We start from the raw sequence: 15112 nt of genomic DNA on the forward strand, positions 1-15112 counted from the left end.
TGCCACAGGTCTGAAATCGTTCAGACATGTGACATTTGACTGTTTTGGGATGGGAACGATGGTTGCTGCTTTGAAACAGGATGGTACCAGTGAACAGGACAACGAGGTGTTATATATAGAGGTGAAGACGTCCGCCAGGTCCGCAGCACAGTCTTTTAGCACCCGGCCCAGCACTCCATCCGGCCCGGCCGCCTTCCTGGTGTTAATGCTCCGGAACACACGCCTCAGCTCATGAGTGCTCAGGACCGGAGCAGGGTCGGTTGAGGGGAGAGGGGACAGGACAGGGTCGGTGTTCTCCCTGTCAAAACGGGCATAAAAGAGATTTAGATCCTCAGCCAGAGTAGAACTGTCGGCTGAGGGTGATGGTGTTCTTCTTTTGTAGTCCGTGATAGCCCTGATGCCCTCCCAGACCTGCCTTGGGTTTGTGTTGTTCTCAAACCTGGCCTCGATACGCCTCCTGTGCTGCTGCTTGGCAGTCTTGATGCCTCTTCTCAGGTTGGCCCTGGCAGCACTGTATGCCTCCTGGTCCCCGGATTTGAAAGCGTTGTTCCTTGTTCGAATAAGTTGTTGAACTCCGTGTGTCATCCAGGGTGGATTATTAGGGAACACACGGAATCGTTTCCAAGTTGTTACATTGTCCACACAGAAACAGATGTAGTCCAAGACAGTGGAGGTGTAACTGTCCAATGCGACACGATTGTCAGTGTCCTGCACCTTGAATACATCCCAGTCTGTGCAGTGGAAACAGTCCTGAAGCATCGGAATAGCATCCTGCGGCCATGTTCTCACGGTTTTGGTTGTAATCCCAGTGCTCTTGATCTTTTGTGTGTATATTGGGTGTAGCAGAAGGGAGAGATGGTCTGACAGACCCAGGTGGGGATAAGCCTGGGCTCTGTACGCATTCGCCATGTTGGTGTACACCTGGTCCAACGTTCTATCTCCTCTGGTAGCACACTTCACATTACGGTGGAAATTGTGAAGTACAGATTTCAGTGCTAAGTGTTCTGTTTTGAGTAAACACAACACTGGCTCATCTCTTGAGCTTGAATGATTCAAAGGTCAATGTTAAGTGGCTTAATAAACAACTGAAAATAAGGGGAAAAGCAGCCAGTGTCCAAAAAGAAAAAAAATCTTTAAAAGGCCTTCAAAAAACCTGGAGAACCAATCAATACCTTTAAAAAAAATAAATAAATTACAAGACTTGGAAGCAAAAACGAAAGAAATGAGGGACAGCTCGAGACTTTTGCACAGCACTTCGTGCACTAGAGCCTTCTGCAAACATCTGATCAGATGTTGATACTGCAGTAGTGCTTCCGAGGGCACATGCTGCATGACATTTCAGTCTGCAGGCTATGCACCCACCGACATTATGCAACTCCCGCACAAACGTTCTCGATTACATCGAGAAGTGGTTTGATTTCCTGGAGTTGAATGGATGGAGATGAACAGATTGATTTTCTTTGGGTTTTATTTTTGTTTTTAATCAAGAAAAACGCCATTATTTGACAGGTTTAGTCGGTGCCCATGTTTGACCAGTAAGTCCTCTTTGATATTTGGTGACCCCTGGAGGGAAGAAATGGCATTGCACTCCAGGATACAGATCGACCTATACTGTGTGCTAAATGAGCCGGTGTTCATACAGTACTCAGTACAGGCTGCTCAGAACAGACTGCGATCCAGAGTCATCACCTGCACTCTTCTACACTTATTTAAAGTGACTTATAAAGCCCTGGCGAGGCCACCAGTTGGGGGCGTGGTTTTCTCTGACAAGCAGTACCTTTCCTCATATTTGTAATGTTTTGCCCTCCCCTGTAGGCAGTCACATGAGCAGTGTCAGCTCTCCCGTGACACTTTTTAACAAATAACAGAGGGAACGAGGCGTGCCGCGGTAGTTGTATTATTATTGGGCAGCACATCTTTCGCAGCATCCAACTCTAGGGGAAGCTAATCTCGGTCAGCCAGCCCATTGCTTCCACATTTGTGAGTCTACTGCGCATCTGACGCGAGAGACTTCTCCACACAACTGACACAGGCTCAACCAAACACCCAGCTTCCAAACCAACAAAAGGAGTTCACAAGCAGGAAGTGGTTGAAAGTGTGCCGAGAGGTAAGGTTGACTCTGCTCGGTGTTTTAGCTGGGGGCGGGGGGAAGGCACATCACATCACGGGGCGCGTTTCGTGGCAAACATGTTTGATTTTGCCGATTGAATGACAGTTCAGGAGCATTTAGATCAGCTGTGTTGTTTACATTATGGCGGGATCAGCCGGCCCGAACTTCCTGACCGTCGGGCTTGGGGAGAAATTTACCCAAAATGCACCAGCACACGCATAGTTAAGCTTTTGCCCCGATTTACCCTTCTCTGGAGATGTAAAGTTTTTATGCTCCAGTTGCTCCACCCTCATCCAACGTACATGTGACGGAAGCGGTGATTTATTTTACCTACCTACATGTTTATAAAAATAGGGTCCGGGGACCCAGGAGGGCCTATAATTCCCGATAGACTGAATCGTGGTTTTCGTCATCATCATCATTTATCATCGTAAACATCAGCACAGTGCGTCACTGACAGCATCTTGCAGAGCATGCGCCATAATGCCCGTTTCAGCATCAACTAGAATACAGGAACTCACAAACTGATGCATGTGGCTATCTCTGAATGCTTAACTTCCCTTTTATAACCACCAAGAAGTCGTTTGTCATGATGGGGGTAAGCCTATGTAATTTACGAAAGACTTGCAACTAACACAAAACAAATAACAGCTGAGAAGCTCTGTGAATTCAAGTGCCTTTCTGACGCTTTCTTTAGTTTATGTCTCAAATGAGACAAAGGAAAACCTCATGTGAGCAGGTGACACCAATAAGTGTTTGCCCTTTTTTGTTGTTATCCTTGAGAAATAGATCTAAATTAACTGTCTAATAACTAATCCGATATTTAACAGATAGTATCATTGACATAAATCAGTTGCTAGCTAGAACCCTCTATAATAATTTGGAGAAAATGTACCTGGCGTGTTCAGTCAAGCTCTGTTGTGTATGACTTAGGTGGCAGTCTGGGTTTCCTATCATGTGATTTCTGTAGCTGAGCTAATAGCTTTCAGAAAGCTGCTCTGCTGGTTCAGTGATGAAAAATATCTCCTTGAGGAACAATTACAAAGCGAATGCTGAGAGGAACAAAACACGCAAGGCCACCTGGTTGCTGCTCAGCTGAGGTGGCTGCTGTTTTTTTTTCCTCTCTCCTGTATGTCAAAACAGACAAGCAGCTGTGAATCAGGTGACTACAAATACCGACCTGAAGTGTGAGCAGGAACTTCATAATGAAGTCTGCTATAAACTTGGCCTGCAGATTCTTTCTGCAGCATGTGAGCGTTTGATCGTGATGATAAAGAAAAAACAAAAGTACTTACTTTTAAACCAGCTAATTCTCAGCTGGTGAAGAGTAACTACTTGATCAGGGCTTGTAAGTATTTATAAGACGTTCTAGGGCATTTGCTGTTGTTTCACATGATGATCACTTGTTTTTAGGAGGCACTGAAAGGGGCGAGGAGGCAAATTCTCAGCGTGATTTCAAAACTGTGTGAAAATGGAGTTCCTATTGACCGTGCCACGCCCTTTAGCCTGCAGGCTTTCATATGTCCAAGTCAACAAAAGGAGAATGGGAGATAAGTGAGAGATAAATTGGGCTTAACAAATGACAGCAATCTGTGTTGTGCACAAAGCAGACAGACAAGGTAGAAGTGACTCAGGCCATCAACTCCAAGTTCAGATGCTGCCTGCCTGAAGCAGATTAAACTCCGTAGAACTGCTTCAAAATGGTTTTAAAACGGTCTCTATTGGTTTCTTTTTTTCCACAGGAGTAGACTAAGCAGAACCTCTTCTCTGCAGCCATGTCAAACGAACACACGCCCCTGATCACCTCAGGGGTGTGCGGTCTGAATGTGACTGCAGCGGTATGTGGCACGGATGCGGACCCCACCCAAGAATCCAGCTCCGGGACGCCAAATCAGAATCCTCGAAAATTGAACACGTTTTTCGGTGTTATGGTGCCAACTGTCCTCTCAATGTTCAGCATTGTGCTATTTCTGAGAACAGGTGAGAGGCGCATGTTTGAACAGATTTTAAAAAAGCCATGCTTGGCATGTTTTTAATGGCTCACGTCATTGTGCTGTAGTGACTCACGTGGTGTGATCTCCTTCTTTGCAGGGTTTGTGGTTGGTCATGCGGGCCTGTTGCAGGCTCTTTTGATGGTGGTTGTAGCCTACACCATCATATCTCTTACGATACTGTCCATCTGTGCTATTTCCACCAATGGTGCGATACAGGGCGGTGGAGCGTATTGTATCCTTACAGACCAAACTGTTTCAAACTTCTTTTTTTTTTTAAATCATCCTTTGCCACAGTTTCAGATGAACCATAAGCCTTAACAAAAACACAATCAGACATGATAAGCCGGTCTCTGGGACCCGAGTTTGGAGGAAGTATTGGTTTAATGTTCTTTCTAGCAAAAATCTTTGCATGTGGAGGCTATGTTCTAGGTCTCGTAGAAGCCATACTTGATGTATTTGGAGCAGATCCCGGTAAGGTCCTACTCGTATTTTGTTTCACTATATATATCTTTTTTCCATTAAATGATCTACTTCATTTACTTTATCCCACAAGTTTTCTGCCTGATTTTTTTCTTTTTAGACTCCCCTGTGTCCACGGGCGTGCGGGTGCTTCCCCAGGGTTACTGGTGCACAGTGTTGTATTCTGCAGTAATCCTTCTGCTGTGTCTGCTTGTGTGTCTGGTGGGCGCCCACATCTACTCCCGCACTGCCTTCGTCATCCTTCTGGTGGTCACTGTATCGCTGCTGTCTGTCTTCATCAGTTCTGTAGCAGTCAAACCTCAAGAATTCATCATTACCCACCACAGACCTAGCAACCAGACCCTCCATTACAACGCCAGCTACACTGGTTTCAGCGCCACCACACTGAAGAACAACCTGGGCCGTAAGTATAGATGGGCCACAAGTGTTAATGCTTGTAAGGACAGGGAAGCATCTATTTAAGGTCTTGCTGAGGTTCCTCTTTTTTCCCCCCTTTCTCTCTAGCTGGTTACTCGTTGGACTACAGCACCAACTCTGTCATGTCTTTTGCCACCGTGTTTGCGGTCATGTTCACCAGCTGCACAGGAATCATGGCTGGAGCCAACATGTCAGGTGAAAATTTGTTGGGGGTGACAGTGCTACTAGCGATATTTTTAAATACTTTCCTTTTTCTTGAACGTTTACGTCTTTTTGATTATTTGAACGACATTTCAGAGGCAGATATTGCAGTTTCTACCAAAATCTAGTGGTAGATTTAAAAGCAGGACTTTCACTTCCTGTTATCGTTTCTTATATTATCTTGCGTTACCGCAATACCCAAAAGATCTCTGACTGTTTTCTCAAGGTCTCCTCATGGTGCATTATGCACTGCGCAGAGGTCTTGAGTCATCCCTCATTTCTTTATATTTTGTGAGGAAAGAATTTAAATGCATGGAGTAATTTATTGAAAAGTGCAAAGATACATGAAAACATGAGAGGAAAAGACAAAAACAGAGTCTAACAAGCTTGAAAGTCAATATTTGGTGTGTTCAACTTTATTCTTTAATGCACCCTGTCATGTCTTTAAGTAGTCTTCACTAATAGTTCTCCAGGCCTCTTGAAAGACATTCAAAGCTCGTCTTTGGATGTTGGCTGCTTTTTGTTCCATTTTCTGTCACAATGCTTCGATGCTGATCGTGCTCCACTGTGTGGTTTTTCTGTCCAGGTAGGTTTTTTTCTGCATTGGTAGTATGTTTGCAAACTGATGACATTCATAATTTCATCAATTTTAGCAAGGTCTCTGACACCACTGACTGAAATGGAGTGCAGAACCTTGACAGAGTCTCCACTGTGTTTCACAGATGGCTGTAAATATCCTTGACCTCCTCTGTACATATTTCCTTTTCTCTTAAGAATTCCTTGATAGCCATCCTTTCACAGAGATTGTTTCTGATAAAGCTTCAGCGAACAGTTTATGGATCAACTGGTGGACGAGATTTATTTCTCAGTTCTCTGTCAGGCCTTAGCTGGACCTTTTCTCGTTTCTTAAGGGCATGACTTTCAGATAATATTGTGGATATTTTTTAAGACCTGGAAACAAGTGGACAAGTAGACGTTTGTTCTCCACTTGTCCAGGTTCCAAATAGTTTTTAAGGACACGCTGCACACTAAGCTGACATGTGTCAAGTTTTCAGCTGATAGCTCTTTGGGAATCATGTAAATATTTAAAAAATACTTTTTTGTATCTATCAAACTTTGTTATCTTTTCTTAAGAAATGGCAACAAATGATGTCTGTGAAGGTTCTCAGTCATCCAGGTCATCGTAGTCTAAGGAGCTTGGAAGGAAAAGCGTCTGGACTTCTTTAAGTTGCTTGAAGATGTTTCACCTCTCATCCGAGAAGCTTCTTCAGTTCTAAGGTCAAATGGTGGGGAGTCCCAGATTTAAACCCAGTGGCAGTATTATCCCCCCAAAGAGGGACAAAAGGACCCCCTGATGATCCTCTACCTAATCACATGAGCCGAGGTGTGAAACTGGGTGTGGGTCCCAATCAGCCAGGGTTTCGGGTGAGCTCATTGTGAAACCTAGCCCCACCCTATCATGTGATTTCCTGAGGTCAGATGGCCCAGGGTGTGAGTGGGCGTTAAGGCGTCTGGGAAGGGATCTCAAAACTGGATTATAGATGGCGGACAGTTCGTGTCGCAAACCACTGGGACTCTCCACCATTTGACCCTTAGAACTGAAGACGCTTCTCGGATGAGAGGTGAAACGTCTTCTAGCAACTTAAAGAAGTCCAGACGCTTTTCTTTCCAAGCTCCTTAGACGGCAACAAATGATGTGTTTTTGCAACACGTTGCTGGTAACAAAGTGCCTAAAGGTACAATTTAAAATTGGTTCTGCGCTAAGTTGTCTGTTTTGTGTAAACGCAACACTGGTTCATCCCTTGAGTTAGGTGTCTTTTGGGTGTCAGTGTGAAGTGGCTTATGAAAGACATTCTTCTGGAGATGGTCAGGTGCAATTACTGGAGTGTAAATGAGTGAAGAAGCGGCCAATTCAAAAGCTCTTTTGAAAGCCTGGAGAACTATTCCTTGAAACATAATAGTCTGGCTCCTTATCAGAGAAGTATAAAGAATCGGTGGTGGCTCAAGACCTTTGCACAATACTGTATGAACATGCAAAAATTGGTCTCACGTACATAAACATGCACTTCATGACAGCAGCTCTTACTCCACTCATCTCTGCAGGGGAGCTGAAGAATCCGAGTGTTGCAATCCCTAAAGGCACCATCATAGCCGTCAGTTACACTTTCATCGTCTACGTCCTGCTCTTCCTCATGATCAGCGCTACCTGTGACAGGTCGGAAATGGCTTATCAAATATAAATGACATAAAAATAGGACGTTTGAGTTATGATAACAAACATATTTCTTTAGGACCCTGTTGATTCAAGATTATGGCTTTTTGCAACGGATCAACTTATGGCCACCGTTTGTCACTATTGGGATATACTGCGCCTCACTGTCAGCAGCGATGTGTGCCATGATAGGAGCGTCCCGTATCCTGCATGCTCTTGCTCTGGATCACCTCTTTGGTAAGGCTCATCCTTTTTTTTTTAAATATTTTTTTATACTTCTTATGGGATTAATTATGAAACTTTAATGGTTTTCCTCAAAGGCTTGCCATTAGCCCCAGCTGCCATCACATCAGCTTCAGGAAATCCTTGGGTGGCGGTGCTGTTCACCTGGGGCCTGACACAGGTGAGTTCCTGCAGCCCGCAGGTCCCTGTTTTTGAAATTGGAACTGGTTGACTAACCTGTAGTTTGTGGCTTGTTGCAGTGCGTGGTGTTTGCAGGGGAGCTCAATGTGATAGCAGGTTTGGTGACTGTTTTCTACTTACTTGCCTACGCTGCAGTTGACTTGGCCTGTTTGGCGCTTGAGTGGGCATCAGCTCCAAATTTCAGGTAATGAGCACAGACTGTATATTAAAAGATGGCTGTAGCCTCTGGGTTAAAAAAAATGGAGCCAATGGACGAATGCTTTAAACTAGGATTTTTTTTTTTTTTTAAAGGTTAACTCGTATGGACCCAAAACCTTACTACTTGCATGATTAATCACCTCATTAAACACTTTTAAACACTTAAACTTTTGACTTAATGTGCAAGTTAGCATAGTGTTCATGTTATAAAATGTAGCCCTGTTTAGTGTAAAACAGCTGATAAAGCACTATATGTGTAAAAAGTTGCTACCACACTATCATGCTGTGCCCAGTGCTTTTTGATTCAGAGCCACAGCTTGCTTGTGATGTCTAGTTTCAAAATATGCACATGTTAATGACTAAAATGCTTAACTCATGCTTAAGGTTTTAAATTCTGCAAAATGTCTTAAGTAGAGTCGTAATAAATACTGATCAACCAGTAGTGAAAGAACAATAAAAACTTGTGTGGTGTCTGCTGACCTCTGTCAGTGGCAACTCATTGTTGACATTGTGGAACCTACAATGTCGTTACATTAACAGACAACAGCAAGCTTCATCATATTAGCATGAATTCAGCAGGAGGATAAGTTGCAGTGAAGCTGCAGCAATAATGTGTCACTGCATTAGCTGATTTTGGTTATAATCTGAATGGTTTCCAGCAAAAGTGAAAAACATTTTAGGTTTGCAAATGTGAGAACTTGTTGCTTTTCTGTATTATCGTGAGGTTATTGTTTAATTGTTAGGAGTCTGTGTTGACAAGAAAGATGTGATGGTAATTTTTCAAAAAACGTCTGACATTTTCAGAGAACAAATGGTTAATAGATTTGATTGTGACCGCAAAGCAGTTGAAAGCACTTAGTAACAGGACTGTAAATATCACAGCCCGAGAGCATTTTAGTCCTTCTGTGCCTACATTTAACATTGTGCTATGGTACCATGAAAGTGTAATCAATTAATCAATTCTGGAAGGACATAAGAAAACACTTGTTCTGTGACACTACAAAAGCTAAACATATATTGCCATAAAAGTGATATCCATCCGCTCGTGCTGTTCATGTCTTGTCTGTGTGTGTGTTTAACAGACCAACCTTCCAGCTCTTTTCCTGGCACACCTGCCTGCTGGGGATTGTGAGCTGTTTGGCCATGATGTTCGTCATCAATCCCGTGTACTCCTCGGGCAGCATCGTGCTCCTCCTACTGCTGCTGCTTTTCCTCCACTACAGATCGCCCACTAGCAGCTGGGGCTACATCAGCCAGGCTCTCATTTTCCACCAGGTTATCTGGACACAGTCACTCGCACTCATACACACAAAGTCCAGCATGCACTACAGTTTCTCAATAGTTTCGCTTCCCTTTATCCGCTCTGGTTTTTAGGTGCGCAAGTATCTGCTGATGCTGGATGTGAGGAAAGACCACGTGAAGTTCTGGAGGCCGCAGGTGTTGTTGATGGTGGCCAACCCCCGCTCTTCCAGCCAGCTCATCCTGTTTGTAAATCAGCTGAAGAAGGGAGGACTGTATGTGCTGGGTCATGTGCAGCTGGGAGATCTGGGTAATGCTCATTAGGTGGCGTGTTATGGCCGTCTGCAGCTAACAGTATTAAATTACTCTTATCGTTGTGGTTTTGCTTATGACTTAACTGAAGTTGCTGCTGCTGTTGTTTGAAGGCCTCAGATACTCACATTCAGTATCAGTTTTGCACTGTTTGGGTTCTGTGACTAATTCGTACCAAAGCATTTTGTTACCTGTAGTGCTGAAACATTGTGTATTTATAGCTAAAACCTACCTTTTGATGTCCTGTGCCTGGAAAGCCTGACGCTATGAATCAACTTGCAGTCATCTGTAAGTTGTAGGATTCATATGAGCTCTGACAGGCCTGATCACACATACCATCATGAAAAGTTTCCTTGTGGGGACTTAATGTGCAGGAGCTTTTGCACTTGACTTTTTTCCTGTGGCACAGTAGCTTCAAACTGAGGGTTCAGATAGATAATTAGCTCCTTATTGATTTGGCCTTGCGGAACTACATTTCTTTTTATTCAATCCTTAATCCATACTGCCACAATCCACTATCCTGCTGGGGCCTTTCTGCGTGGAGTCTGCATGTTCTGATGTTTGTGTGGGTTAGGTTAGCTAAAATGATTATTCTAAATTGCCCATAGGTGCAAATGTGAGTGTGAATGGTTGTCTGTCTCTATGTGCTAGCCCTGCGATAGCCTGGGGACCTGACCAGGGTTCGACTCATTCTGTGGCATCTTGGAGAGGCTCCAGCTGAGTTGCTCCAGATGTTTATTTGAGTGTGGATGTGTGTGAATATCAGATAGAAAGCACTTAGACATAGAAAAACATGCTTTTATGAATGGGTGAATGAAACATGTTGCATAAAGCACTTTAAGTGCTTGAGCAGGACAGTGCTGTATAAGAACCAGTCCATTTACCACTCACCATTTCCTTGATGAAATTGCATCTATTAAATGAAGCTCTCAGCTTAGTTTTGGTGAATGTATTTTTCTGTCTACTCTGTGTTTTAGACACCTTGCCTTCAGATCCAGTCCAGCAGCAGTACAACTTTTGGATGAGCCTAGTTGATAAACTTGGGGTGAAGGCCTTTGTTGACCTGACACTCTCTCCTACTGTCAGACAGGGAACTCAGCATCTGCTTCGCATCACAGGCCTAGGTAAGCTCATTTTTGTCTCCTCGCTTTTCTGGTGATTGCATTCAGTCCAGAGTGTGACGTTACTTTATGTGCTGACTCCTACATTCCTCTAAAAGGTGGCATGAAGCCCAACATGCTGATTTTGGGGTTCTATGACAGCTGCACTCCTGAGGACTTCCTCCTGCAGGACTCTGCCTTCTGCGACACAGCAGTGGAACGAGGCGGCGAGGATGAATTTAATTTTGGGGTTGACCTGCCTTCACTGCAGGCTCATTTCCCCCCCGTCCGGGATGCAGAAAGCCCGCGGTGGCTCGCACCAGAGGAATACGTTGGGATAATTTCTGACGCCATTAAAATGAACAAGAGCGTGTGCCTGGGTCGGTATTTCTTCCAGTTAGAGGGAGAAGATAAAGACAGCAAGGTTGACGGCTCGGAGCGGATTATAGACGTGTGGCCGCTCAACCTGCTCCAGCCGGGCAGCCGTGACTACGAGGACGTGTGCAGCCTCTTTCTGCTGCAGATGGCCTGCGTACTCAACATGTCCAACAAATGGCGGCATGCAAAAATGAGAATTTTCCTCAACGTGGGAACCGCTTCCAGCGACCAGGGATGGATGGTCAACGAAGAGGCCTTTCGAGAGCTGCTGAGGAAGCTGAGGATCAGGGCGTCGATAAAGATCGTGCCATGGGACTCTGTGGTGCAGCACCACACTCCCACCGCAGAGCCAGCACAAGCTCCGTCCAAGAGCTTCTTGTCAGCAGTGAACCACATGTTGATGGAGCACAGCTCGCAAGCTACCGTTCGCTTCCTGTATTTACCTCAACCTCCTTCACAACGCAGCCAGTCACAGGTGTTTCTAGCTCAGCTGGAAGCAGTGACCAATGAATTGGGTCCAACGCTTCTAATTCACGGCGTCACCCCAGTCACGTACACTGACCTCTGAGCATGTGCGGTGATGACTTTTTGTCATCGCAGTACGATTTGTCATTGAAATAGTGTCTTATCTCATTGTTCACTTAAATGCGGGTAGCAACGATGGTCAAGTAGCACTTGAGGTCTTTCATTTAAATATGATATTTCCTTATTTTTATATACTTGAACTATTGAACTGGCTTCAACTGAACCAGGAACCGGGAGAATACTTTGCTTTTGTTGATACAACCTTCTTCTTGCATTATCTTCAGACCTGTCTAAACAAAATCAGGCCAAAGGCTCTTCGTAACAAACGAGCACGTTGTTTTAAGCTGCGCGGGTTGCCCAGGGCATTACATATAGAATATATCTGTCTATAATTTCAGTGCTGAAATGCTGAGCTTTGGATTAACAAAAACGAGTGCAGAATGAATTCCTCTAGTTCAGTTTCTAAATGGCATTGTGTTCTTTTTGTTTGTACTTTTTTTTGCTGCCTACTTTCGTTCCTTCGCTCTCATGTTTCTGCTGGTTGCTGGACCAAGAGATCCACAGACGTCTTTTGTTTGGGACCCTGTTTCATTCAGATTTGTATTTATTTGTTTTTGTTGTTGTTTTTCATGTCCTCATGCCAATTTATGAATTTTTTCCCCAGTGATATAAAAGGAATTGTTACAGTTTTGACATTAGAATGATACATTTGTTGCTATTATTTGTGTTTATTTAAAAAAAAAAAAAAAAAAGTGGATTGGACTTGGTGCTAGCAGAGCAGACTCTAAAAGTACTTCAGAAAGGGTTATTCAGTTACGTTGGAGGTGATAAATAATGATAACAATAACGCTGAACAAATATATTTCATATAATCATATTTCAGTCTTTCATGGTGAGGATGACATTTCAGACCAGTAAAGACAAACAAGTTTTCATCACATTTTTACAAAATATTCAAGTAACCATATTTACAACATGAGATGTCACAACACACCGAGTTTGTTGTCACTGCTGAAAAAGCATCAGCGTGTTCTTGTTTGTGCTTGATGAGAACACTTTTGGACTCTTGCACTCTAATATTACTGAAATTACTGCCACAGGCACTGTCTGTTGTCATCCCTGGAGCTGTTACGTAAATTAATATTTTTGTTGTAACCACTTATGTGTTCAAACCACAGAATGTAATAAAAACAGATCAAATCTACATATCTGCCAGTTGTATTACGATTCTTTTTTTCTTTGCCTTCAGTGCAATTCTCACATCAGAAAAGTCATTCTCACTACTCTTACTGCAGAATAATTTACTCCGCCCACGTTAACTTTTCTCATTGTTTTTATACAGTGCTGTAGTTTTTCCACATACTTCACAGCTAAAGATAGAAGTTGTTGTGTTGATGCACTTTTCATCTTAATCTCATTAAAACACAGTTTGCACTCTTGATTGCTCACTTTCCTGATTACTGCATTAGTGTTTTTACTGTAATCCAGGGGTAGGCAACCTTTCTGATGACGAGTGCCATTTAAAATTTCCTCAGAAGTCAGTGTGCCATATGATTGCATTAGCAATAAATTTAATAACGCTCTATATTAACGGTTACACACTATATAGAACCACTTTATAGAATTATATTTGTTCACAGATGAAACCAAAAAAAAAAAAGACACTTTTTATCCATAACAAGAACTCCATAACAGCAAATGAACTATACAACAGAAAATACAAATGTTATTTATGGTCTCCTCACAACAATGATAAGAAAAATAAACTGGGCCAATATGGCATGTTTGTTAATACAGAGACACACATGTTAATGTGATCTCTGGTCTCCCACTCAGAGACATAGGTCTCCGACTGTCCAGCATTCAGACGGCTACCTGAGGACACTCATGTGAGAAAATCTGCTTACACAGATATGTAGAACCAAATACTGTCAATAAGGCCTCTGCAATGTTCTGAAGACAGTTAAACTTGTCAGGTAGTGATGTCCAGCAGGTGAAAATGCAAGCTCCATGAACACACACAGCTGTGGATTCCAGCTGCTTCGATGTTATATATATGATTTCTATACATTTTACACCAGATGGAAACTTTGGTTGTAAGCTTCAGATAATTATTTATTAAAAGCTAGACATTTTAAATGAGAATAAGAAGGTATTTCTTTGTGTCCCCCTTTCCCTGTTAATGCCCTACCTGGCCCCGCTGGCAAAACTTTGCTAGACCCGCCCCTGCACAGTTACCAGCTGTCAGCTACATTAAAAAAAAGGATCCTGGTGTTATTTGTCTCTCAGAAACAGTTCATAACTTCCCTTCAACTCATTCATGTCACCTAAAAGGTAAACCTGTTTCTCCATCACCTGTTTAGCTCTGATGATTCAGTAAGGACATCTTCTGGTTTCATCTGCATGTTTCCCTCTCACCAGATATACAAACCGATATCATGGCCAGCAGCTTTTACAGCTGTGGCTCCAGCAAACATCAGCTACTAGAAAGTAATACTAAATACATTCTAACAACAGCTGATCAAGCTTAAACGTGCTGCTGTTGTTTAACGCGACATCCGGCGGTTTCCTCTTTCTGGTGCAAAGTTGGTGATAAACAAACGATCAGCGGATCATTGATCGTTTCATGATTGAAGTAGCAACAGGTGAGAGAGGGGGAGAGAATGAGAGAAGAAGAGGCAACTGTGCAGCGTAATGACAGAATAACTCCAGCTTTGTGTCTTTTTTTATTCTAGCTGAAGTCCGGGACAAACTGTTCCTTTTCACCTCAATACGAAACGCATAATATTTTCTCTGAATACGGGACGATTCAGTCTTTTTACAGGACGGTTGGCAACTCTACTAACTAACCTTATGAATAAAATAAAGTTCACTATTAGTACCATCAAAGCACCCACCCAGCTGTATAGAAACTCCGTCATGCTAGCTAGTACGCAGTAAGAGTTATTGTAACTGACTGTAAAAAGTCAGCAAAACGAAAATAAACTCCACCTAAACTTGGTTTATATCTGACCCAGATGGACTGCAGGTCATAACTTCTTACCTGAAGTTCAGTTCACCTGACACTCAGACCGGCGGCCGCCTGGGTCTCTCCTCCTGCCTCCCCTTTCTCTCATCCACCTGCTGGCCTCCACCACTTGCTAATGTTACTGAATCTGAGGAAGCACCACCACAGCCACCAGGCACGTGCAGAGGGGGGGGCGGAAGGGGCTTGAGCACCCGCCCCTTTCCTGATGGGTGCCCAAAGTGCCCTTTTGTTGAGGCAATTGTTTTTTTGTTTTTTTGAAATTATTTCTTTTTATATGTGTGTGTGCGTGCGGAGTCCTGTCTGTGCCCCTCAACAATAATATTTAACTATTAATCACAGTTTTGCTAAATAAAAGGATCTGGCTTGTATTAGTCACATGATCACATTTAACCAATGATCGCAGAACGCGCTGGTTACGAGCCGGGAACGAGCTCACAAAGAGCACGCGCATTTTTTGCGGTCCGGAGCTGTAGGAGAAACACAAGTTAACTCAGA

The 15112-nt window shown here is 43.4% G+C and overlaps 1 protein-coding gene across 2 annotated transcripts; it reads left to right on the top strand.

Moving 5' to 3' along the window:
* Positions 1-1849: 1849 nt before the first annotated feature.
* On the top strand, positions 1850-12793 carry slc12a9 (solute carrier family 12 member 9). 2 transcript variants are annotated; one of them, XM_086308430.1, is made up of 14 exons: positions 1850-2107; positions 3853-4090; positions 4202-4336; positions 4438-4575; positions 4685-4987; positions 5089-5196; positions 7306-7417; positions 7494-7651; positions 7735-7817; positions 7897-8021; positions 9118-9310; positions 9410-9584; positions 10564-10710; positions 10806-12793. In XM_086308430.1, exons 2-14 carry the CDS (start codon positions 3886-3888, stop codon positions 11630-11632), a joined length of 2709 nt encoding a protein of 902 aa, XP_086164556.1. In that variant the 5' UTR covers positions 1850-2107; positions 3853-3885; the 3' UTR covers positions 11633-12793. The 2 variants fall into 2 exon arrangements, with proteins under 2 accessions (XP_086164556.1, XP_086164557.1); XM_086308431.1 differs by lacking the exon at positions 1850-2107 and adding an exon at positions 2542-2708.
* The last annotated feature ends 2319 nt before the right edge of the window (positions 12794-15112 follow it).

The sequence above is a fragment of the Aulonocara sp. 'chitande type north' Nkhata Bay genome, linkage group LG10 (genome assembly GCF_057382095.1).
Source record: "Aulonocara sp. 'chitande type north' Nkhata Bay isolate Kocher_YH1m ecotype deep benthic linkage group LG10, A_spYH_male_GT1.1, whole genome shotgun sequence".
Taxonomy (NCBI): domain Eukaryota; kingdom Metazoa; phylum Chordata; class Actinopteri; order Cichliformes; family Cichlidae; genus Aulonocara; species Aulonocara sp. 'chitande type north' Nkhata Bay.

Excerpts from the sequence above, each read along its gene's own strand:
- slc12a9 (XM_086308430.1), top strand. The coding sequence starts at position 3,886 with ATGTCAAACGAACACACGCCCCTGATCACCTCAGGGGTGTGCGGTCTG. Across the intron at positions 7,818-7,896 it reads TCACCTGGGGCCTGACACAG|TGCGTGGTGTTTGCAGGGGA; the intron begins GTGAGTTCCTGC and ends GGCTTGTTGCAG. Across the intron at positions 8,022-9,117 it reads GCATCAGCTCCAAATTTCAG|ACCAACCTTCCAGCTCTTTT; the intron begins GTAATGAGCACA and ends TGTGTTTAACAG.